Source organism: Heterocephalus glaber, unplaced genomic scaffold, assembly GCF_053883595.1.
Source record: "Heterocephalus glaber isolate CG9 unplaced genomic scaffold, H.glaber_assembly_v1.0 deba00001571, whole genome shotgun sequence".
Classification (NCBI taxonomy): Eukaryota; Metazoa; Chordata; class Mammalia; order Rodentia; family Bathyergidae; genus Heterocephalus; species Heterocephalus glaber.
Window position 1 is genome coordinate 8,102,087 of NW_028258356.1, and position 26,460 is coordinate 8,128,546.

At 39.0% G+C, this 26,460-nt stretch overlaps 2 protein-coding genes across 2 annotated transcripts in view; one reads left to right on the forward strand and one right to left on the reverse strand.

The window, feature by feature from the left end:
* Positions 1-4,903: 4,903 nt before the first annotated feature.
* Csrp2 (cysteine and glycine rich protein 2) lies at positions 4,904-12,399 on the reverse strand. The gene is made up of 5 exons (XM_004845003.4): positions 12,288-12,399; positions 9,719-9,887; positions 6,377-6,506; positions 5,732-5,825; positions 4,904-5,214 (listed from the first exon to the last, which is right to left on the reverse strand). The coding sequence occupies exons 1-5, from the start codon at positions 12,397-12,399 to the stop codon at positions 5,138-5,140; spliced, it is 582 nt and encodes a 193-aa protein (XP_004845060.1). The 3' UTR covers positions 4,904-5,137.
* LOC147823672 (uncharacterized) overlaps positions 12,400-26,460 on the forward strand; it is a 239,325-nt gene continuing 225,264 nt past the window's right edge. Inside the window, exon 1 of the mRNA XM_087192471.1 lies at positions 12,400-25,416. Within this exon, the coding sequence (XP_087048597.1) occupies positions 22,796-23,467 (672 nt within the window). The 5' untranslated portion in view covers positions 12,400-22,795 and the 3' untranslated portion in view covers positions 23,468-25,416. The remainder of the gene's footprint in view (positions 25,417-26,460) is intronic.

The following is a 26,460-nucleotide window of genomic DNA, read 5'->3' on the forward strand; positions in this document are numbered from 1 at the left end:
GATTACAGGTATTAAAGCAATCTATTGGTATACCCGCCCCTTGCCTTAGTAAGAGGAGCAGTGAAAATGTATATAGTTGATGTTCAGTATTTCCAAGTACTACCGTTTTTATATAGTAATTTCTTTGATCACAAGTCACCCATAAAAAGATTACCCTTAGTGTACCTGGGTGTTTTAATAATAGAAAAATTGGCATATGTACTTTATTTTTGAAAAGGAAGAGATTAGTGTGGGTTGGCAATAGCATTATGCCATTTTGTCATAGGTTGTAAAAAATCGGTTAACTTCACAAATGTCTGCTAGTTTTGACTAACAGTTGGGGGAAATTCTAGATAATTTTTAAATTCAAAGTTATTTATACAATGCTAGGACTTGTTTTAAATTTTTGTATTTTGAGCCAGTTCACATGAAGACTCAGTTGCAATTTTTGTCTAATACACTTTTATCAACATTTAAAAAGTGGTAGTTTTCTCAGAGTTTGGATAAGAATGTTGTTACCATGTCTTTCTTTGTGGTACAATATTCTTTTCAGTGCAAAGAAATGTCTCTCAATTAAATAGACAAAAATACCCTAGATGTATAATTACATGGAAAACATTTGCAATGAAAATGGTGTAGTACTAATTATTTCATAGAACCACTTAAGTCTATAACTCAGAAATGGCCAGGTGGTGAGGAGCCACCTATGCAGCATTGTATCATCTGTTTAATTACTTTGTAGGTTCTGAGTGTAGAATCAGTTTAACTCAGCTTTACAGTTGTGGAGGAGGCAAACTTTCTCAGAATAGTTCATATCAGCTTCATTGGATACTTTTAGCAAATAGCAACTTAATTCTCAGCTCTGAACATGAATTACTTCTTTGGAGTTTTTTTGTAGGAATTTGAAATATTAATAGGCATAAAGCAACATCATTACACTTAAGCTATGAATGTTTTTATTTTATATTTTATTTATAACTGTGCCAAGTATTATTTTGCTACTTACTGTGTTACTCTGTGGAAAGAAAAACCTGTAAAGTGTTTAATAATTAGTTCTCCTTACATAAATTAAATGTCAAAATTTTGTAAAATATTAATCAGAATAAATATTGACCTTTAAATGTGTGCTTGTTTATAATTTCATGTAATTCACTTAAAGAAATTGATGAAACCATAGTGGTAATACCTATAATATGAAACAATTATTCTGTATATTTATATCTTGGTCAACCTAGGAGTCAGGAGGTGTAAGATTGTAGAAAGTAAAAGTTGGTGTTAGTATTAACAATTTCCAGTTTTTGTATATGGCTATATGTGTATTTTTCCCATCTTATTTATTTTGTTGAAGACAGGGTCTCACTATGAAATTCAAGCTGGTCTTAAACTTACCATGTAACCCAGGCTAACCTTGAACTCAGTGATCTGCCTCAGCCTCCTGAATGCTGTGGCACCATGTGGCATGTGGCACCATGCTTGGGCTGTGTGTATGTATTTATAAACTTTATTCTATAGAATTGATTAGGATCCTCGAAACTATATGAATCCTGCTTTTAATGTAAGTATGCCCAAAATATTGCAAAATGAAACCTACTAAACACTGATCTCAGTTACTTAAGTATATATGACAAAGAAACCTTTGAAAATTTAAAAAAATAAAAATTACAAAGGGGCCCTTTCCTGTTGTTCATATGGTGACTTATGGTTCTAGGAGTTCATAGAATTATAAACAAATGATACATGTCTGAATATGCTTCTTGTTAGAAAGTAAATGTTCAGTCTCTTAAAGTGCTTTTTCTAAGGAGTTTGTTATTAAATATATTTGACTTTTAAAATAGAAAAATCTGTAATTCAGGAGAATACCTGTTTATCTAGGGCACCTGTCACAAACTCAAGGAAACCAAATGTAGCTTTTACAAAACTCTTGCTTTTGAAGTGGACATGAATGTTTTGTTCAGATGAATTTTACTAGAATGTCTCTGTCATCAGATGTTTACTCGGATTGATCCCCCACCCCTTACTGGGGATTGAACTGCATCACACCATATCTCCAGCCTTTTTAAAATTTTTTATTTTGAGAGAGGGTGTCGCTAACGTAGTAATCTCTAAACTGGGTTCAAATTTGGAATCCTTGTCTCAGCCTCTCAAAGCACTGGGACTACAAGCATGCACCACCATGCCCAGCTGATACATTTTTAATAGATGGCAGTGCTTTTAGTACTCAAAAGTACACTTCCATTTACCCCATCAGAAAGGTTCTTTGTTGCTGCTGCTGCTGCTGCTTCAATCTGTAGGTTTGGTTTTCACCAAATCTAGAAGATTTCTAGTTATCATTTCTTAAAGTATTTTTTCCCCTTTTTGGAAATTTCAGTTACACATACACTGGGTCACTTGATAGTATCTTATACTCCACTGAGCTTCATTGTTAAATTTTTTTTTTTGGCATAGTTTAGTTCATTAATGTTTCTTCCTATGTCTACTCTTTCATTAACTCAGTTCAGTGTTTAATGTTAACACCATGGTTGTCACCTACTTTGTTTAATGTGGACCTTTCTGTATATCTTCAGTATCTCTTTTTGAAAATATAGTTATGATTTTTAATATCCCGACTTGCTAATTTTCACATCTGGATTCTGGATTGGTCTTGATGGGTTTTTTTTTTTTTTTTGCCTTCATGCTTTTTTCCCACTCCCAGTACAGGGGACTGAACCCAGGGGGCTACAACCCCAGCCATCACTTATTGACAAGATCCCACTAAGTTGCCCAGGCTTGCTTAAACTTGCTATCCTGCTGCTTCAGCCTCCTGAGTACTTGGATTACAGGCATGCACCTGTAATGCCCAGCGACCTGGTAGTTTGGGGGTTTTCTGGTACCGGGGATTGAACTCAGGACCTTGCACTTGTGAGGCAGGTGCCAGCACCACTGAGCTAAATCTTATGCCCTACCTGGTAGTTTTTGATTAGATGCCAAACCATATGAATTGGTTGCTGGCTATTTTTGAACTCCTATAAAAATGATGGGTCTTTACTCTGGGATTTGAAAGTTACTTGGCAATTTTGATCCTTTTAGGTCTTGCTTTTAAAATCTGGTAGGCGAGACAATAGTGTTTAATTTATAGCCGATTACTCCCCATTACTGAAGGAAGAGGTGCCTACACTCTATACTCTAAAGCCAAAGCCCTGGCAATTATGTTTCAGTCTTGCTGGTACAAACAAGGCGCCTTGTCATGAAGGGCAGTGAATTTTTTGCCCTGGACAGTTATGCAAAATGCATGTTCAGTCAGAACACTGCTGAAGAGCATGCTCTGCATAACCCCAGAGTTCTCTGCATGACTCAAGTTCTGTGAAGCCACCATGCCCACCCACCCCCTCAGTTGTCTCAACTCAGGGTGGCTTCCAGTTCTGTTTTCCATCGTTGTACTACAGCCTAGAATCTCAAAGCAGTAGGCTTTGATAATTTGTAAGACTGATTCTGTTTTTTTCCCATAACTATCCTTTGTTGCGTAATGTCCAGTGTCCTGAAAAAGTCTTATGCCAACCCTCAGATTCTACAGTTGTCTGTAATGATCTTTAAGTATATATAAATAAATCTTTAAGTATAAATAAATGTTTTTCATTAATCTGCCTTTGTTCCTGGTGAATGAGTAATCTGGTTCCCATTATTTCATCTTAGCTATAAGAGAAGTCTGAATTAAAGTTTTTAAATTTTAAATTTCTAATGTAGAAAATATTAATAGATACAACTATCATAAACTATCTCTTTGGACTTAAGAATATAAAGGGGTTATGAGATTAAAAGTTTGAAAACCACAGACAGACATTTCATAGTTAAGTATTTTTGTAGACAGACTAAATCAGTGTTAGGCTGTCAAGGCCTTCAGTATGCAAGTGTGCACTGTTAATCTACAGGGCTGTATATAATCACAGCTCTCTAGTGGGAATGTCGATCTGTGGACATATTTTAAAACCATCACATAGTTATTCAGTATCTCTTCTTTCACTTCAGTGCCTTTCATTGCTAATTAACTTTCCCAGCCTGCTTAACTAAAAGCCCTCCCCCTTATCCACTGGAATTGATAAGTCTTATAAACCTGAAGTTGCTCTAGGTTATGATATAAAATAAGCATGAATTCTCAGTACACCCACAATCAACTTTCTCCTAAGTCATACATATCCCTTTTAGCCATTCAAAATAAGCAATATGATGTCTAGAAATAGACTTTGGAGAAAATAAAATGTTTACAATCAGGCTGGTTTAATTCTATTCACATATATTGCAGACCAGTTTCACCTTTGCAGGGTGGTGGAAGGGGGGTGGGGTAATGAAAATATTCCTTGTTTAGTGCAATGCCCCTTTTCTGCCTGAGACAGCTGAATGCACCCAGAAAACATAACATTCTTTGCTACTTACACAGAGTTGAAATATGTGAAAAAAGCACCTCAGTTTCTAGACTTTAGTTGAGTCAACATCCGATTAGAGTGGGGAGTTTCTAAAAAATGTTACGCTAAGCCTCAGATTCTATAGTTGTCTGTAATAATCTTTAAGTATAAATAAATGCGAAGAACCCATGTTTTCTAACAATGTGCCTGCTCTGAGTCAGTTTGCCTTTTCTGAGGAATTTGTTAAAAGGGCTTCTATGGCCCCAAACTGCCTCTAGAGACTGTACTTTTGTCGAGGGTGAAGTGTAATCTGAGTTGTCTAATGCATACTTTGGAAAACTATTCCAACAGAGAAGAGTTACCCAACAGGCTTTAATGGGGCAGGAGGGACAGAGATGATATACAGCTGAATGCCAGCTCTGAGGAGCTGAAAGGTGATGCCTGAGGGGTATCCTTGTCAACACAAATACAAATGAGGTAAAGACCCCAATGATTTCCCACTAACTGAAAACACAGAAGTCCCCATAGGTTGATTAAAAGACACTAAACACTCAAGCCAGATTTTATTGAAAATGTAAAAGAAATGGTTCTTGAAAATGCTGATGAATAAAGCAAAAGGATATAATGCTCTTTTTTACAAGTTAGCCAGCATATCCAAGTACAGAGTAATATACAGTACTTAATGTTGGTTGAATTTCACAGTAGTTTAGTGTTACAAAATTATCTGTGTCTAGATTATGAAGAGATTCTCAGTGTGTGATGCTTAGTTTTGAGTTGCACCTTTACTGAGCATGGACAAGGGCTCCTGCTCCCTGGCCATAGCCAAATCCCTTGGGCCCAAAGTTCTTTGCATAACATCCTACAAAAGAAATGGGAGAGATAGTACAAGTCAATTAAGTTTTGCTAGCATTAAGGCAAATCCCATAAATTCAAAACAAAATTGGCTATGCCAAAGAGTTCAACTGAAGATTTTATAAAATGTGCCTTGTAATACCCTCAAACTGAAGGCAAGTACAAACATTCTGGTTCCCGAGTGTTCAGCTCGTGGTCATGCCGAGTTATAAGCATGAAAGACAAGCTTAGTTATATATTTGGTTTTACCCTCATCTATTCATATGCTTTGCTTATAGCATGAAGTTGAAAGACTACTTCTGTGTGATGTTTTTCATTATTTGTAGGGTAAGTTTTAAATGAACAGAAGAAGACTGGTTCTCTCATCTTTTGGCATCTCTGGATCTTGTGTTTTCAAGTAGCTGGTGACTGTATCTTCCTTTTTATTTTCAGACTACAATTTTTTTGTTGTTTTATACTGATGGCACTTCATTGAATGGCCAGTGTGAGATATTCATGGATAGCAGCAACAAATTAAATGTTACCTTTACAATAGATTTCACCTTCTTTCTCAGTCAGAGTTGTTGATTCAAGACTCTTCCCACACTTGGCACATCGGAAACAGTTTTTGTGCCAGGGCTAGAAGAGAAATATATATTAGTACATTTTGAGAGGACAGTTTCCTGCAGTTTCACTTAGAAGTGGCAAAGGTAGTTCAGGATGATCAACCCCAAAGCAAGCTCCTGGGCTGCAACTAGCCCTCCTGCCTATCTAGGTTGTTGACCTCCACAAAAGGGCTGACTTGAAACTTCATTCACAGGAGACCTGGGCTGGGAGCTGAAACAAGGAAGGGCTATTTCTCTAGGAGCATTATCAGGCTTTGGCCAAAAAACCAGTCTGCTGCTTTAAAGTCGGTCACCTTACCAAGAACTTGGCAGCTTTCAAAATCCACACTTAACTAGCATCCAGTATAGTGACTCTGATAACAATGAAAAACCTGCATATTCCAGGTTTTTTAAAGTCTGGCCTTTTTAGTAACCTTTAGGGGCATCCCCCATGAAAACAAATTTCTTTCAAAAACAAGTGATTTTCAAAGCAGAAGATAAAGCTTTTAAGTAGAATGATATGGAGGGGGATAAAGAGAACAGAGTGGAGTCATTCACAGTTATTAATTCAAAATAGCACTTTACCTTTCCAGCTCCAATTATCTTCTCAGCAGCATATACAGAATCCCCACATCTGGAACACTTCTCAGCACCTCCAAATTTCTGAGCAAATTTAGAAGTGTTTGGATTTGTTGTAGGCCTATGAGGTTGAACACTTGTGGAAAAGGAAAGAATAAATGAGGCAAGATTTCCCAAAAGGCCCTTGTAAGTCCACAAGGCAGGATAGTGAAATTCAGAGTTAACTGCTACCCTGTTTCCAAACCATAACCAGAGAAAAAATGAAGAAATTAATCTCAGGTGCTGGCCAGAGTTATTTAACCTATGTGGACCCATGATTGCTACAAAAAAAAGACAGCTACGCCCTCAAACTGGTTATCTAGGAATCTAAACACAATTCATGTAATCTCCAGTGTTAGTCTCTCCAGTATATAATTACATTTTTACCCCAGAATATCACTAGATTCATACCTAGCTTTGTACTTATTAGGAGATTGAAAAAAAAAAATCAGTGTTAAACAATTCTGCAAATAGGTCAGTTGGCAAGTACATAACTAAGAAAGTTAAGCATATTTTATAGATTCTCTAGTTTCCCAGTATACTGCATAAAGTGTGAATAAACTACTTTCTTCATGAGAAAATGTAAATTTCCCTGTTGTTACATGTTCTGTTTAGTTTTAAAACTTTTTCACTAGATAGAATGGTATTTTTGTTACTATTTACAGGTCACTGAGGTAATCCACACTGCAGCAGAGATTCTTTTCCCTTCAGTAACTAGGTATACTTAACATGTGCAGAACATTCACTGGGCTTTGAGACCTTTTTAGAACCTTAGAATTTGAGCAGGTAAGACATAATGACAACACTGAACAAACAGGTAAGTGCCAGTATTTCCAACTAGAAAAACAAATGTTCTCCTGGTTATATTTTATTCAGTGATATACACATATAAAATCAAATAAAATTTTAGCTTAGAAATAGTGCCTTTTCACAAAACAATTTATTCAAACACTTGACATTTATTTTCATCTTCACTACATCTGTTTTTTTGAGTTAGTAACAGTCTTCTGTATATCCACCAAAGTTGTTTAATACAGCATTCTTTGACCTGTGTGGCCACTGGAAATATTTTAAGAAACAAAAACCAATTCAAAGTAGTCATTCATAGTATAGGTTTCTTCAGTTGTCCCTAATGTAGGTATATTTTCAAAATATCTTCACAACCTACTGATATGCTTATTTTTAAACTGTTCTTTAAAAGCTTGTTAACAGTGATGTCCAGCATTTGCAGTTATGAGTCCAAAGAATTTCCAAATCTGCCAATATCAACAAGAACTTCACACAAGTGAAGATAATCTTCCATCTACCTTTTAACAACTTCATAGGGAATGAATAATAACTGATACCTTATATTATAGATGAAGAAGTGGGGACTTGGATGTTAAATTAATTGGTAAAAGGCTAAAGAATTAGGAAATTGTGAGCCTGATCTTAAAATGCAGGTCTGCCACAAGGGAAATGTTCTTCCAACTCAGTGCTGCCTTAAGGAGACCCTTGTAAAGATGTTAAATCTCCATGAGGATTACAATTGTCACGTGCATAGCATGGAATCATTAAGGCCTCTTGGGAAAGGAAGTCATCCTACACCTGGTCCTGAAGGGTGACAGAATGTGGCCAAACTAAAAAGGTTACAGATGCACATAGGTCAGCACAGAGGATCTGCCAATTACTGGAGGACAGAAGTGGGAGGTGAGAAAAGGTTCCACAGGTCTTTGTGACTTTGAATTATGGCCAAAACCACTGACTTAAAACTTTTGGGGTCATGGATGAATTTAGCTTTGGTTGAGGGGATGGTGTACAGATATATGTGTTTTGAAAGGTTTGAAACAAAACCTTGAAACAAGACGGGATTGCAAGTTGGAAAAGAACAGAAAAGTAAATTTTTTTTTTTTTAATTTGTACTGGGGATCGAACTCGAGACCTTGCTCTTGCGAGGCAGGCAGAAGTACCGTAAATTTTAACAAAGGGAGGCTGGGCTCCTGTGAGTGACAGTATGCAGCAGTGAGTGAGAGACAGTTAGCTTGTGTACAATTGGTGCACAATAAGGCACTATAGCCTATGAATTCTGAAAGAGGAGAGAGGGGAGCCTTAATGTAGCACAGATTGCAGTAGAAGAGTCCAGGTTTTGGAGCCAAACAGACATTGATTCAAGTCTTAGCTCCCTCTGTAACCTGCCCTTTAGTCCCCTCGTCTTAAAATAGGGACAGATTAGCTGTACCCCAGAGGTACACTGTGAGGATTATACAGAATGAAGATAAATTTGAGCAGACAAGTAGCCATTCAGTAACGATAATTATTTTTGGCTAGGGCAGAATGCATAATGTTTCAGAGCTCCACAAGTAACAGTGTGACTGTAGGAAAATTTTTTAGTTGGGGGAGGGGGAGTAGCCTGGGGATTGAATCCATGGTTTCCACATGGAGTGACATCCCTAGCCCTTTATTTTTTATATTTTGAGACAGGGACTCACTAAGCCCAGGATGGGTTCAAGCTTGTGATCCTTCTGTCTCAGCTACCATGCCCAGCTTCAATTTATTCTGCAGTATGACAGGAAATGCTACCTTGTAGGACTGCTGTGATGATTAAATGAGTTAACATATGTTAACATTGCAAGGTGTCTGGGATGTCTTACTGCGTTGTCCAAGGACAGCCCTCTTGTATTGAAATACTGTACCAGTTTCGCCTGCTTCAATATAAAATGGATGTATAAAATGATTTATTTCAAATGACAATAGGAATTAAGAGGAAATTCCATATGAAGAGATTATTTAGCCTGAATATGAAATACTAGGTGAACTTTAATAGATTTGGTACCTTGATACTTTGGTACTAGTCTGCCACATTTGTCTGGAAAGAATCAAAACAGGAAATAAGTTCAATTTTAAGTTAGAGAAAATAATTTCTTGATGAAGAAAGTCTTACATAGAAAACATGATGGAGGAATTTCCATTGACAGCTTAGTTGCATATAAGAAATGCCTCTGATGAATTAGATATATTTCCCTTACCACTTAATTTCATGGTACCTTCTCCAAAGTGCTATGAAATAGAAATGAACACTTGCTTTGGAGAATATGATTAACTACTTGATACTTCTTGGAATGGTATAAAACCAGGACTAGAATAGTAAGAACATTATTAGGTCCAAAACTGTCAAATATTATGAAATTATAGTTACTAGTTTACATTAGAAAATGAGTCACATTTTCTTTACTTAATTTAAGCTAAAAATCTGGAAACTCCCAAGTTCCTGTCCACCAAGCAACATTAATTGTAATTCATATCTGAAGGTAACAAATATTTTCCTCTCACCTCTCTGGCTTGATGCCCAGCCGCTCACCGCGGTCCATGTTGAGTGTGCCAGCACCCTGGCCATAACCATAGCCTTTTGGCCCATACTTTTTTCCATAGCAGGATTTGCAGTAGATCTCTTCATCATGAATTGCCACTGTTGTGCTATCTAAATTTTTTCTGCAAACCACTGCAGGGGAAATGTTAGGTTTTATACATTCCATCAAAATACTTTCCTTAGAGCAGCAAAATCTATAAATATTAAAAGCACAGGCTCATTCACAGTTTAGCTTATGGTTTGCCAAAAGTTGTGAGAGCATCTAGATCAGTCAGCTACATTTGAAAATTATTTAAGCCTTCCTCCATTATATGATGATGATAGTCACTTCAGAAAAGTATAAGGATTTTAACCTCCAAAGTGCTGTAACTGTTCCAAATGGTCTACCTCTCTGGCAGAAGGAGTAGTTTCCGAGATGGCTGTAATTACATGAATAAAAATTGGAACAATGCCCTACTTCCAAACCTTGTCTTAACATTCCACACTCGATTTTAGCCTTTTCATACTTAGTACTATTACATCACAACCTGACTAAGAATAAAAGGATACTATCTTGAGGGGAATTGCCTCTGTAGCCCCAATTTTAAGTCTTGCATTCAAGCTTTCATCAATAGTCTAGGATGGGAAAGAGCAGTTTTTCATTCTCCCCACCAGCCTCTCGAGCAGTGATAAGTATGTCTTAAAATCATCTAGTGGTTTAAAGTCTGCATTTGTTTTCCCTTCTGTCTCAAAGGAGAATACATTCCTCCTTGATGCATTTCTTGCCACAAGACAGTTACACGTATCCCACTTCATGAAACTGCCAAATGTTACCATGTTTTATCCAGACATTATTTCACTTTCTAAAACTTCAATTAAACTTGAGAAAAAAGTAAATTGTGAAGAAATTCATGGGTAGCACAGTTGAGCAGCTGGAAAATGGGATTTTACCCCCTTACTTAAAAGGGGGAAGGAAGGAAGACAAAAGGAAGGATAGGAAAAGGAAGAGGGAAAGATGACTAGCTGGCTAGTTTGTAAAAAGTGAATTAAGTTCTATTATTTTAGAATAAAAGAACATCCACTCTGGAATCTAACCATTGAGGTTCAAGTGCTGAAACATTTTCTTAAAGACAGTTAACCTAAAATCATAAACTACTAAAGAGCTAATAGTCTTAACAATATGAATATAAATGTAAAAAATTTTTGAAAAACGTGTAATAACCAAGGCAAGTTTAGATAAATGAAGTTTTACCTTAAGATCATCCCTCCTTTCCTCACACCTCATCTCTATTTTCTGCAGTAAATTCTGAAAGATCTGTAAACTACACTAAATTGTTTCCTTAAAAGGCTTTAGTCAACAGAGACAATTAGGAAAGAGTAATTAAAAATGACCACTAAGAACTTGATGTTTAGTAAACACTAACTTTGTTGTAGTGTTATCAGGCATCATGGCTTAACCTAGATGAAACTGAACAATTTCTTAAGTATTTGAATTTTTCTTTGTTTCCATACTTTCTTGTTTGCAAGCATGCTGAAAAATAGGTTCAAAAAGTAAAAATAAAAGAAGTCACTAATTTCTAAAAGAAATGGTTAAGCCAAATCTTGTGAGACATACTAGCTATCATGGAGGTATACCTAGCAAACATTCATATATATTATTTTACTTTTCATAAATGCACTTTCTGCTGTCTGTTTCTAATTATGTGTAAAGCAGTCACACTGTAAAGAGGTCCAGACACCTTGAATGTTGGTTCCTACCAGAATAGAAAAATACAAATTTCAAAGAGAAGTTTTTTATGAGGATTATGTAAGCAAATTTATTTTTTAACATACGGCTTGTCACTTAAATCAAAAGATAATTAATGAAGAGCTTTCCTAAACTGCTACCTACTGTTCTAAAACTGAAGCATTAGTTGTCATCAGAGGAGACTTGTGAAGGGAGCTTCTCTTTTGTTCTGCTTCTCTCCTTGGGTAATTACTGACTTTAGAAAGAGTAAGCATGTGTTGTTTTATGTCCTACTTTCTGTTGTCCGAAGTCTAGAAGAAATAGTCATTCCCAAAGTGCCTGTAAGTCATATGCATATCCTATGCTCCTTTCCCCCAAGTTCAGAGTATCAATAACCAGAATATTCATCACCACAGAAAACAATTTGAACTAATACAGAAATTATTGCCATCTGATTTTCAATTATGAGTATGATGTAAAATGAGAAAGTTTAGAAGAGAAGGAGAAAACTGGGTGGAAAAGGGCAATTCATTTGTTCAAAAAAAGTGTGCCAGACTAGGTGCCAGGCTTCATGTATGACATTAAGCTCTCAGTGAACCAAGAAAGATAGAGCTGGTAACAATGTAAAAGCCGGATGGAGGCCAAGTGTCGTGGGCCACTCCTCCTGTCTTGGCTGCTAGCCCAAGCACTTGTGTCTAAGACAACAGGTGAAAACACTTGTACTTCTAAAATAAGCTTTATTTGGAAAACTCCAATTTTTTTTCTTAAAAAGGCAAACTGAAGCTTTTTACACATAACTTTTGCCAGAGCACGTGGGAGATACTTACTGCACAGAAAGCAGCAGCGGTGGAAGCTCCTCCCATCACACTGCACCTCCTCAGCGTGGTACACAGTCCTTTCGCAGGCCCGGCACTTGTTTCCACCTCCCCAGACCGGCATTCTGCAGGAACAAAGGATTCATCAGAATGCCCCTGTGCTTGTCCCACAAGCTCCCTAGAGAGCTATTTAAACCCAGGGGACAGCTGCAAATCTTGTTTCTTTACGAACCACTCAAACCAGGTCTTTTGAAGCCCTATGTTCCTCCAAAATAACCCCATTTCTTCTCCCAAATTACAGCTCTTTCATTAGGAAACTCTGGCTTGTCATGCATAAGAATTTTTTTTCCCTACAAGACAAAGGAGTTGCTTTCAATGAAACATTACAGGTCGCCAGGCACAAAACAATGCCACTAGAATCCATAGGAGATAAAGTTGTGTGGGGAGTGGAAAGGCAAACACTGCCACCTCCCTTACACAACAGTCTTTAATGAACTGTTTTTTTTTAATTCTTGGCGGAAGTTTCTACTACATGCTTAATTCATTGTAACAACACTAAATTCTTACCATTTAAGATATACAAGCCCTGACATTATCTGGGGAGGAAGAAAGTGTACTGCCTTTCAAGAACAAGTTTTGTATTTGTCTGCTAAAGTTATGCACAATTACAGTAGAAATAGTTGTGACTAGTACAACTGCATGCAGGAGTCCTGCTGTAACCACAACAAACAGCCATCCAGATGGCCATGACTGAACTTTCTGTGCTTCACTACTCCTGAACTCCACTAGTCCAGCCAATAGTTCATTTTCCCACTCTGACAGAAATGTGAGGCCATAAGGAATTTCTACCTAGTTCCCTTCCAAGTAACATGAATTGTCTGTAAAAGTATGTTGTCAGAACAACCTCTGAACAATATGGCCTAATACGATAGTTGAGCAGGAAATTTAAATCCTAGGCTATCTTAATATTCTGAACATTTTCTAATCTCCCTTCTCAACAAAATGGTCTACTGGGCCAGAGTTTTTCAATGCCTGGTTCTGAATGGCCAGCCTCCTCAACTGCCTTTACCAATACACAGTCATCCTGCTAAGAAGCCATGTTATGTCTGCCTTGCCCTGACTGGTGTCTAAAAACACAGTAAAATACCTCTTGTTTTTTCTGATCATCCTCTTCAGATTTCCTTTCTGTAAGCAATATTTACAGCCCTTACCTGTTAAGCTTCTTTGGATGAGCCATTTGCCTCTCTATGTGGTAAAGAAAGCTGAGACTTCCCTACTAAGGCAAATCCTGGCCACAAAAGAAGGAAAAAGGAAGGCTTCTAAGTGGAAAGGACTGAAGAAATCCTTGATTCTTAACATAAAAAGTGGTGAATTTTCATCCTACCCCTTTTACATGGTCCAGAATCTAAAAATTTCCTGAACACCAAGGCTTTCCAAAAGAAAAATGTATAAAATTAATCACCATGCTGGGCAATTTGCCCCTCTTCTGGTAATATTTTTCCCAGATATCCATCTTTCTTAGTTCATGTGGTTTAGACATTCTTATTAAAATATGGTCTCCTTATGATGGTCCACCATACTCATTACCAATTCAAGCCAAAATTCAGGTGAACATTTAGAAATTTTCTATGGCTGGACTATGGTTTGTCCTCATGAAAACACACATAGGAACCTTAATTTCTCAGTGTAGGAATGTTGGGAATTGAGGCCCACTGCAAGGGTTTTGGTTTGTGAAGGCTCCATCCTCACGAAGGGACTAATGTAATTCATTCAAGAGTGGGTTACTTATCATAATAGAGGGTTATTATATAGAATCCAGGCCCCTTTATTCTTTCCTCTCTTTAGTCACACCTGCTTACCTGTCCATTTTTTCACCATGCATAGAGCAGCACATGGCCCTCACCAGAAGCCAGTCAGATGCTGGTGCCTGATCTTGGACTTCCCAGCCTCCAGAATTATTAGCTAAAACAAAACTTTTTTCTTTATAAATTAACCTAGTCTCAGATATTGTTATAGCAAGAAAAAACTTTTAATAATTTTATGCTACAACAACTAAGAACATGATCAGTGTACTCACCTTAGTGAATGGAGAATCAGTGAGTCAGTCTGTACTTAAGAAATTTTTTTTTAAAAAATTCTGTTTTGGAAAAACCTGGTCCCCGTGTATGAGGACTAGCCACCAAACGTGGAAGGGGGCCAAGAGACTGAAGAGGCAGGCAGGTCCAGGACTGCACAAAGTGTAATATAGGATGACAGCAAAAAAGAAGGATCCCTATAACCTGAGGCAGGAAAGAGTTTATATGCTAAGCTAGACAAAGGTGGGCTGTGAACAACGAGAATGTTTCTCAAAAACTATTAGCATGTGGAATGCTAAGAAACAGTCCAGGCATCAGTTGCCAGCTCAGCTGACTATCTTACTTTTTTTTTCCCTACAGGAATTTAGATAGTACAAAATGGAAGTTATAACCAACATGGCTATTGTCACATCAAGCTGGATGCCTACATATTCCTTTACCACAAATTGTGTGAAAAGCACTGGTTTGGATGGTATTAGTTCTACCCCTATCTTAGCCTGTTTTATACTGCTATAACAATACTAGGGACTGAATAATTTACAAAGAACAGAATTTCCTCATTTCTAGAGGCAGAGAGGTCCAAGATCAAGACACCAGCAGATTTGGTGTCCAGTAAGAGCTCAATCTCTGATTCCAAGATGGTGCCTTGAATGCTACGAGCTCCAGAAAGGAGGAACACTGTCCTCACGTGGCAGAAGAGGAGAAGAAAGCAAGCCCACTCTCCCACAAGCCCTTTTGATAGTGGCATCAATCTGTTCATTTCTAAATTCTTCCTATTGGGTCCTACTTCCCCAACACTACTGCATTGGGATGAAATTTCACCGAGTTCTGGAGAAGACAAAAACATTCAAATCCAAACAACTTCAGGCCTGGGCATATGACTCAGTCATGGCCAATCACATCACTGCATTCCCCCTTCTTGCCACAGTTATTGGTTTAGGCATAGGCACATAAGCCACTCCAATTCAGTGAATGTTAAACTCATAGCTCCAATTGTGAATACAGAATTGTGAATATATAAGTGGAGGGGCTAGCAGCAGTCCAGCTGCTGTAGGAAAAGAACTTAGGAAGGAAGCCAGTAGAGGAAAATAATGATGCTTGGAGAGATGCTTAGATCCTATAAACTGGATTCAGCTGTGCTTCATTTTATCCAGCACTCCTCAGTTATAAGAACCAATGAATTCCCTTTTTAAATCATTGGAATTAGAGCTCCTGTCCCTGAAACAACATTAACACACAAGCCCACACCCACATACAGCAAGGTGACTAATTTGGCTAGTTATCACTAAACTGCTGGTATCAACTTGCAAATAGCCTACTTCCCTTATCCATACAGGAACAAAGTAATTCAAAGGATTCACAAAGGTTAACAGGCTTACTGTGAAAGCATCCACCTAGGGTCAGTATCTTGCAACAACAGGGCACATATGTAAGCTTTCCTTTTACAGTTACATAAATCTTATATTCTCATTCCTGGAGGCATGTGCTCCATTGCTCAAACCCAGAATGAAACATGAACCTGACTTTTAACACCTAAGACAAAGCTTTGGCTCCACCAGCCTGTGCTGGCTTGAGTTAGGAGTGTAATCAGTAACATTGACTTTCCACTTTGCCTCCAGTTACCTGTGTTTTGGAATGCTCATGGATACAACAGACATTTGCTGGAGGTTCCCTCATGAATCCTAAGGAAACCAAAAATTGAGTCCAGGCCTGTGGAAATGACACTACAATTACTTGTATTGGATCCCAGCATGAACTGGCTCTAAAATACTTTGCTTTTGTGGAGATTTTTCTGTCCAAGCATTTCTCATTATATTAGAAAGTCAACTATTTAATACCAACCTAGTATCTTTCATTTTCACACATACTTTGGAGTGGTCACTAATAAGGAGCCAGATTCCTATCAAGATTAAGGTTAGACTAAGTTGTCCCTAAATAACATTTGAAAATACACTTCTAAAAACCTAATTACTTTATGTTATTCTCTTCCCAATGAAGAGCAGCCTGGATTGTTTAAAAAAGAAAAAGGCAATACAGTATTTTCACTTTCTTTATGTAATTCAGGGTTACTTTAAATTCATTGGTTATGAGTCTGCTCTAATTTCTATTACATAAGCCATTTCTATCAAAGGTCCACAGAGCTTCTGCCCATCAGGGTTAAGGTCATTTCTGTATTCCCCATACTATCTCCCACATTATTTGACTTATATCAAAACATTTAAAGTTCCATCCAATTTAAGACCACTCTTAAGAGTTTCTGCATAACCTCTCCTGTACAGGCAAATAATGTAATAACACATCCTTAGAAAGTTTCAGTTGGGCTAATGTTTTTAACATGAATAGTGGATAGATGTAATTGGTGTTTTTTATATCATTCTCTATTTTGTATGTCTGAAATATTTCATAATGGAAGGAAGGATTCTCATCTTGTGACCCTTTGCTACCATATGGAGATTAAGTGAAGATACAAATCAGAACTCCAGTAGGAAAACCCACTGAACAGCAGTGAACTACAAGTTATAACAATAGCTCCACTAACAGTGATGGGTAAGAAATGAAGTTCAAATTTACACTTTTAGGCTGAAACCCTATGCATTTTTCCTGAATTTGGCAGAAAGATATGTGATGATCTCCCCTTGCTGTCACTCTTGGCGCTGTTGTGGATACTGAGAAAAAAAAAAGTGCAAGGCTTCATTTTTCTTACAAGCCTTTGGCTGTTCTACTCCGCAACAGCTGGCATTAATCACAGCAGACTAGATCTGCACTGAGTAATCTGGGCTGCATGCCTTTCCCAAATCCTATGCATTAATTTACAGAATGGTAAGAGCAGAAATGAAATCCCACTTTACACATGTATCACAAAATAGGCCCAAACAGGCTTATTCTCTGTTTTTCAGTCTTCTTCAGCAATGTCTGACAGAGTTCCAGCACCAGGATTTAGCCACTACACTAGACTGATTAAGAAGCTTGGTCTCTCCCCAGCCTCAGGCACCACCCAAAATTCATAAGACTTACACTTCAGGGAAATTACTGTAGTCTAAATATGATTTACCTTGTGGTAAAGTTACTGTTCTCTAGACAACTGAGAGCTGTAAAGTGACCACACAGGTTATTGTTACACTGCCAGTGCTGCATTTACTGTCTTAATTTACTCTGAATGACTTGCCTGAATTCATACATTTCAAGACTACATGTCATCACTTACAGTTTAAGTCATCTGATCTGGAAATTTGGAGTGAATGTATTCATGTACCCAATTTTAAATGCTTCCAGAGACATTTTATCACTACATATAAGGCTTTGTTATTTCTGTACCTGGCTACAGTCCAATTTCTCAAAAGGGAAAAAGTTATGAAGTGGTCACATCTTGCACCACATCCAGGGGAGAGACATTTGTTAAATAATGCACATTAGTACCACTGTCCCTAATTACAATGATTTTAACAAGACCAGAGTTTAAGAGTTGTAGTTAATTAAAAATTAAGCTTTACTTGTGCCTATTCTCAGTATTTTTTCTTCTGCTTGGTCTACTTTCCTTAACTAGTGAACTCCACTGAATCAAGCTTGAGCTTCACGACTTGGTGATCCATGTTCCATTTGGTTCCACCTACTGAAGCCACACACTCAACATGGCCTCAGCATAAGGGTGAATTAAGAACATGGGTTTGGCAGACATTTCCCTCATATGTAAAATGAGATTAACAGTACTTTTTTTATAGAGTTACAAGAATTTGGTAAAATGACTGCATAGTAGGCGCTCAATAAATGATGGTGTTTTTCATCAGTATTTAGCAATGTTCAGCTTTTGTTACCAGTATTTATTTTCGCTCTTTCATCTCTCATATATCTATTTTCTCATTATGCTCCCAACTCCTCCCAATCGAGGCAACTGACTTGTCTCCCTCCTTCATTCAATTAATTCTTAAATTCATATCTGTATCTCAACCATTTTTCTAGGTTAGAGACAGTTTATAAACACTGTACAATGCCTTGTTATTTATGAAGCTCTCATACTGTAATTCAATAAAATTTTTTAACTCATACACTGGGAGCTGGGGATGTAGTTCAGCATATGGATGGCTCTGGGTTTGATCCCTAGCACCACAAAGGAAAACAGTATTATAAGCCATATACTGAGTTAGGAACAAGAGGTTATATGAAGAAGTACCTGTTTCTCAGGATATGAGGGAAAATATGTAAACAGACAATGGTAATAGAACATAACCAACTCTACAGAGTCATGTAGAAAGGGCCTTCAGAATTTTGCATGTTTTTAATTTTACCGGGATGGCAAAATGGTCCTCTCTTACAGATCCACTGACAGTAGATTCCTAGAACTATGTTGAGAAAGACTGATTTTAGTCCAAGTTCTATTTTAAAGATTACTGTGATGAACGTATCTGTCATGGAAATTTACAGTACATGTGTTGCCTCTTAAGACATTTCTGATATAACAGAAAGAATGCGGAACATAGCATTAGACAGACTTAAGTCTGAAATCCAGTTATCAGCTCTGTAATCCTGGCCAGGGTCTTTAACCTCTGAGCCTCAACTTTCCTTCCCATTTGGAAATGGGTGAGAACTATCTCATGGGTGCTTGTAAGGATTTCATGAGCTAGCATTTGTAAAGTACTTGGAAAAATGCCAGGCCTCCAAAAATGTTGGCTTCCTTTTCCTACAGGAGGACTATTGGGCCTGATGGTGGCTATCAAATTCAATCATGATGCTTACTTGCACAGATCCCTGATCTCCAAAGCAGCATATCAGGCTGATATTTTGACTCCAGAACCACAAGCTGTTCCCCAAATTCTCATATCTGATGCTCTGCAAAGGACACCATTTAAATCAATGAGAATTATCAATCCTGAGTTGTCAAATTATGTGGACAGGAATGCATTCTCTTCCGTATAGTATTCATCTATCCAACCAAGCAGTTAGTAAGTGGTCTGTGTGCCAAATCCCACACCCAAACTCCTACTTTCCACCAGAAAGCTCTGCCACTCCTCTCTCCTAAGTAAATTTTCCTGTGTCCACCTCAGCTTCACCATTCTAATTCTGTATCTTGTTACCACTTATGTCTTCAGCTTGGAATACAACAAAATCATTGACAGTGATTTGAACCACTACCTGCCAAATCACATCTTGTAATTAAAATGCAACTATGATGTAAACTTGGTAATCTTTACCCCCAACATCTGCCATAGCAATCCACGATCTGTGCAAGCTACAAGATATTTAATTAGTCAAGCAATTTACCATTTGCATGGTTTTTACATGGAGTAGAACCTAGATTTAAATGCCAAGACTATTTTTTTTTCCAGATGTTCACAGATTGGTTACTTGATCTGCTGGTTTTCCTATTTTAAAAATGGAAATAATGCTTCTTTATAGCATACATAAGGCAATTCTGATATTAAACAATATGTGCAAAATACTTAACACACTACATAATAATTACAAATATTTCTATAAATTTTATTATATCCTTCACTTACGTTAAATAGTTTGCTCATTAATTTAATCATAATGACTGAGGTACAGATTAGCATTACTCTAGTTTTATTAGTAGGGAACCTGAGGCATAGAGGTAAGTGACTCATAACTGTGAATCCAAAATAAAATTACCAATGCAACTTAAAAATGAATTCTAATTCAAAATTATCTGACTGATGTTTTACTAAAAATAAACTGGTGCTAGCAACACAAATAGAGTAGTACTGACCTCTATGGCTATGGGTATGGCACAGTTTCTTTTAAGTTAGGTATGTTCTATTACTATTGTAATCTTTGCTGGGCAAAGATTCAGTTCTCTCTTCATTTTTCTCTTTTGTGAAGCCACCCTGAACCGTACTTTCCCACCGTGAATTGCAAAGTATCTTGGGCTTAACATATCACACAGTATCTATCCTTTTCTTATTAGTCAAAGACAATTAGTACTGTTGGCTCAATGGAATCATAAAATTGCAAGGAATGTGATATCCTCTGCAAATGATTCATAATTTACTTCTATCAGTTCATCTTCTATGATTTACAATAAAATTGTCACCAATCAAAAAATACACCTCGCTGTTCTAGAATTGAGGTGGAAAAACACTCCAATGAATCAGGATTCTAAACCCAGGGCCTGTAAATTCCCTTAAATTCTAGGGAAAAATGAACTTAGTACCAAGTAACTTTATCTTTTGCACTTTAAACCCTTTAAGAAGGGAGTCCAGAGATTTCCCAGGACTGTCAAGAGGTCTGTGACACAAGAGAAGAAATTAAATTCCCCACCTACAGGTAGGTAATCAAGGCCCCAGGGGAGTCATGGTGCCTGTCAAAGAGAACAGAAGAGATGGCTACCAAAACCCACCCAGGCAAAGGCAAGGTGCTTTGAAGGAAATGGTGAATAACTGCAAAGGGAGGAGAGCTGGCCTCCAGGCAAGGCCTAAGAGATGCTGTTAAATCTGAGTCAGCTGTCTCATGGAAGAGGCTTTCATTGATGGCCATTTCCTCCATATATTCATAAAAGTTCGGAACACAATCTGCACACAAGGAATTTCTTCCAGGCTGGACTGCATTTTCTGTAAGCATATATATTTCTTAGGACAACCCTGCATGGTGTGCAGTATTACACCCATTGTACAAGACATGGTAACTAAGGCCTGAGTAAATTAACTTGTCCAAGGGCATCCAACTGCTGGATCTGGGAAGTAAGTAGGGACCTGATGGGCTTTGGTTCCACCCTTCCTGCTGTTCCTGCTGCTCCTGCCTCTTTCCCCTCAGGAGGATCCCTCTCCTCATTTCATTTGATGCATCTCATTTTTAATGCAAAAAAAACCTCAGAGGCCCAGATCACAGCTGTTTAGTGACATGGTTGTAACTGGACCCCATTTGAAAGCTCCTCATTTATTGCTGCTCTCCCAATTCATATCAACATTCTTGATGTTTCAGGCTAAATTTCCTCTCAAACCAGGTGATTTTGCAGGCTCATCATAATAGGCCTCCAATCAGTACTACTTTCAGCACAGTACTGGTCAAAATGTATTGAATACACTGGGAAGAATCTGTTTAAAATATGTGATAAAAACTTTAGATAAAATCTAACAGGTATCTATTGCTTCAGCCAAATTCAATCTACTCCCCTCAATTGCACCTCATTTGCTCCTTCTTTCCTTCTTCATTCAATTAACCAGTAATGGTTCTGGTCCAACCATGTTCAAAGCACCCATGCAAACACAATTTCAAAGACTCACAGGATAACAGATCCTACCTGGAAGGTAACATGGCTGAAACTAGAATGCAGAGGAAAAAGAACCCTGAGAATCAGTGACAAAAATTTCAGTGACAATTAATGTGAGAACGGTAGAGACCAGGGAGCACTTCATAAAAATTGATTGTACTTTGTGTGTAGTTTTGAAATTGTGTGAAATTCTCCCTTTTAAAACCTACCACCAACTCTTCTTGAAAACTCGAGTCAAAGTATATAGCCAACTTTGTGGCTGTCCTATTTGAATTCTTTGTTTTTTATAACTATAGCTGTAAAACAGGTTAATTAGAAAAGACCATTTTCACTGCCCGAGTTAAAAAATTACCACGCGTAATAAGAGAGATTTTCCCTATTGAAAAACATTTATAAAGTAAAAATGTGCTTCATTTGCAGACTGCAAATAAAACAAGCTAAATTTTGGTTAACTATTTAAACAAATGCCGTTCCAAATGTTCCAGCTTCCAAGAGAGAAGGGGAACCTTTGGTTTAGACAGCACCTCTCACCCCGGGGTGCCTACTTGGAGTCCCCCCCCCCATTGTTTATTGGTACATTTTAGGTGTACAATACAGTTACATCCATCATTAGGATCTTGTACCTTTACATGCCTACGTGGAGTTTTGAATCTAGCTCTAAATCCTTTCAGAACCTGTTGCAGAATTTCACAACCAAGTATTCTTGAATCCCTGTTTGTACTTGAATGGCAGAAAGTTCCGGAAAAAGCTAGAAGCGATCGATTGACATCGATTTCACTGCTGTTCCTTTCACATTTAAAGTTCAGCGCTTGGTGGGCAGAGACCACCAAACAATAGGGATGCCAGGAGCTCGGTCAGCAGCGGGGAAAGGATTCCGGGCTTGGTGGGCTTAGAAGCTCCTTTCCCTCCCCGCACCCAATGACCAGCCCCGGGGAAAGTCGGCCCCAGAGAGCACAGCCTGGGCCTGCGGACCCCGAGCCGAAACCCTGCCCGTCCGCGGACTGAGCTGGCCCCGGGAGGTGGGGGCCCAAGGCCGCTTTAGGATTAGCAGCAACGCGAAACTCCCGCCTGTGCCCCAGCGGAACCGGTATTGAGAAATTAAAGGTCAGACAGGATTATTTACCTGCCCGGTAGGCTGGGAGCCGAGGGCAGGGCCTGGGCCGCGGGGGGCAGAGCAGGTGTGTTTGGGGGTGAGGGAGTAATCTGGTGCTCAGGGGCAGAGGATGGGTGCGAGCACAAACAGGGGCCAGGCTGCGGATGTCGGGGACGGCGGGCGCGGGCAGGGTGGCCTGAGAACCCCAGATGTCGTGGGAATCCCCCTGGACCCAAAAGGGTTGCGATGCAGACGCCTCGACACCCGTACTCACTCGAGTCGGAGGCGCGAGCACAGACGGCAGGAAGCGCGCGGAAATGCCGGGAGCCGCGCTGCAGCGCACGCCGCGCCTTTTAAAGCTAGCCCGTGGGCGTGGCCTGCCTGGCGTCGCCCCGCCCCGCCGCGCCCCGCAGCTTCGGGGACCGGCTCCCGAGGCCCCGGGCTTCTGGCCGCAGGGCTTCTCCGCCGGCTCGCGGCTGAGGACCCGCAGGCAAAAGGCAGGAATCCCGCCTCTTCCTGCTGTTTCCCGCCCGCCCGGCAGCTTCCGACGTCCCGGGATCGCTCCCGCCGGCCCTGCCCACTCTCCCTCCCCGAGGGACCCACAGCGTCCTGCAGCCCAGCGCTGAGGAAGGGGACTTCAGTGCCCCGGGAGGCGGGCGGCGATCTTCCCACCCGGGGCGCCGCTCTCCTTCCTTGCTGGGACCAGCCGAAGTCCCGAGGCTCCTGGACTAAAAACAAAAACAAAATACCCAACCGCCTAGCGGGGTTTTCCACTACTCTCTCACTTACTTTATCTTTATAAGTAAACCCAATGTGATTAACTTCCCTAGTGGACAGATACTCTCTGGTCCGATTTCCAGCTTCTGGGAATCCACAACTTTCCTGTTGTTGGAGAATAAAACTTTTCCTCTAGACTAAATAAATGACGTTATGAAAACGCCTCCTTACCGAAGTGTTTTGCTTTTCCTACCAAGCAATGCTGAGGGGGAAGAAACCTACACCCAGGCAGAAACCCGAGCGCCCAAGAGCCCTGGGTTTAAAGCTGTTGATGTCAGAAAAGCCCCGGGATGATTATTTCGATGACAAAGTAAGCGACCTAAAACCTAGATTTGAGATGATTCATTGTTTAAAAGGAAAATAAACAATTCCTTCGCTATCTGCTTCACATTCTAGGCCTTCTGGTGACCGGCCTCTCTGTCATCAGTAATGATCCCTGAGAATTGATAGCGTATGTGGCCAGCGGGAAGCCCAAAAAAGGCGGTGACCAAAACTACTCCTCCTGCCACAAAGGCAGTCAGTCAGTTGCCTCTGGTCCAGACCTGCTGAAGTCCACACTACTGAGATCTTGGCTGGACAATTTTTTTGTTGCAGGGGGCTGTCCTGTGCGTTGTAGAATGTCTCAACCCATTAGATGCCAATATAACACCCTTCCTCCCACGTGGTAATTAAAAAGGTCTCCAGACATTGCCAAGTGTACCCTTGGGGAAGGGGTAGGGCACAGTTGTTGGGAAATCACCGCTCTGGTATACATCTGCATGACAAAATGCAGAACTGCCTTATAATATTACTGTTTTATAGACTGGATCCAATCCAGGATAAACTCATTATAACAGCAGCCTTATTCTCTGTTCACAAAGTACCGTACAAAAACACATCGTGATGGTTGACATTTTCTGATATTGTGGCAGGAGTCGGCCTGTTGTGAGCTTTTCTTAACGTGGGCATCCTTATTTTCATAATATCAGCTGATATCAATGACTAGACTCCTGGGGCTAATCTGTCCCTCAGATTCCACATTTTCTTCAGTTTAGCCACTTACATTGTTTCTTTCATTGGCTTGTGTAGTGTTTCTGCTGAATGAAACTAGATTAGTTTACTTTATTGCAACACTGGTTTTCAACAAACCATTTTTCTTTTTTTCTTACCCTTGAGTTCTTCCTCAACCTGGCCCGTTTGCTTTCTCTCAGGCACATACTGTCCTTAAATTCCATAGCCGCATCCTATCATTTGAAGCTGGGCTTGTTTCTCACCTAGAAGTATTTCTGCTGTCTCTTATGTATGGTACTTATCTCAGTATGTCTCACAGTGAGTCTGGGAATGATGTGCAGCATTTGATTATTTTTGTGTGTGTGTGTGGTACTGGTGATCGAACACCGGTCCTTGCACTTGCAAGGCAGGTGGTGGAACCCCTGAGCTAAATCCCTGGCTCTAAGGATATCATTTTGAATAAATCAGGATTTAATTATCAATGTTTAAAATATTTTATTTCTTTTTTGAAAGTTTTATTTAAGTCATTAACTCAGTTGTGAATATTAAGAAATTGAATTTGTTTTTAACAGAAAGTGGTGTTAAGAAAGAGTGTGGTTTTGGAATCAAACATATGATTTCAACGTACAGCTCTGCAAATCATAGTTTAGATCTGGAATGATCCTCAAGGGTTGGTCTCAACCTATCATGCTGTCAGGAGGTGGTAGAACCTTTAAGAGGCGGGGCCTAGTGAAAGGTCTCAGGCCCTCAAAGGGGATATAAGGCCCTGCTCTGTTCCTCTCTTTACTTCCCAGCTGCTCAGAGGTAACCAAGTTCTGTCACTTGCATCCACCATGATGTACTGTGCCACCTTGTCACAGGTCCAGATCAATGGGACCAATCTGTCGTGGACTGAAACCTCCATAGCTGTGAGCCAGAATATCACTTTCTTCTTTTCTAAGGGAAGCTAAAAGTCATCTGTTAGTTATATGAGTTTGAGCTATGGTAAGTACTAACCACATTTCACCTGTTTTTTCTTAATCTTAAAACGTTGATACTACACACCTTGTTGGTTTGTTAGGAGAATCAAATCACATGGTGCATGTAAAATGCCAAGCATAGCAACTGACACATGGTAAATACTCAATAAATGATAGTATTTATGTTAGGATATCTCAATGTCCTTTTCTGCCCCTAGAAAAAGAAATAGAAATTGCACTTTGTTAAGCATTCATGTTGCCTTCACGAGGGTTTTGTGCTGAGAAGGTATTGTTTTCCAAAACAATTAAGTGTCTTTAATAGAAAGCAATTTGTGTGCCTGAGGAAAGGGTAGTGGGAGAAATTTGCTCTCACGGTGAAGAATAAAGTCTTAATGGCAAGTGGTGCTTCTCTGTTTGACCCCTTCAAACTTGTAATAGGCAGAATTGAAGGTCAAATATGTCCAGCAGAAAGTTTTCTTTTCCCACTCAAAATGGGTATTATACTCGCAACAACTCCTTCATTCTCTGGAACCCATCAACCACTTTTCAATCAGAGTCCTCTCTGTCAAGGTCATTGTCCTAGGGCGACTTGAACCAAGGTTGTCTTTCTTCATGACCTTGTACTCCAAGCTTAGATTTTTCAAATATTTTCATTATTTTTATTTCACACCACTTTTTAAAAACACAACTCTGAATGAGATATGTATGAATAGAAATACAAGCCTTCTTTTATTTTAGGGTAAGGATTCTTTCCTAGAAGCCAGCCAAGCTATGGTACAGAGGAATTTTTTAGTATATATTAAAGGGGGAAATTTTTTACTTTTTTAATCTACAACACAAAAAGAAGTAGTTGTTCTACCTTATTTATTAGTCAAGATTTACCAGCAGTGGTAGAAATTTAAAATTGCTTATACCCAATCCTAATACTCTTATACCCAATCCTAATACATTTGCTGACAAAGAAAACAGTAAGTTACATATGGTTACATTTTGAAAGGATTATTTTATTCTTGTTATGTGTCATAAAGGCTTTTAAAAGAATCTGCTATAGACTTGTCCCTCAGACTTG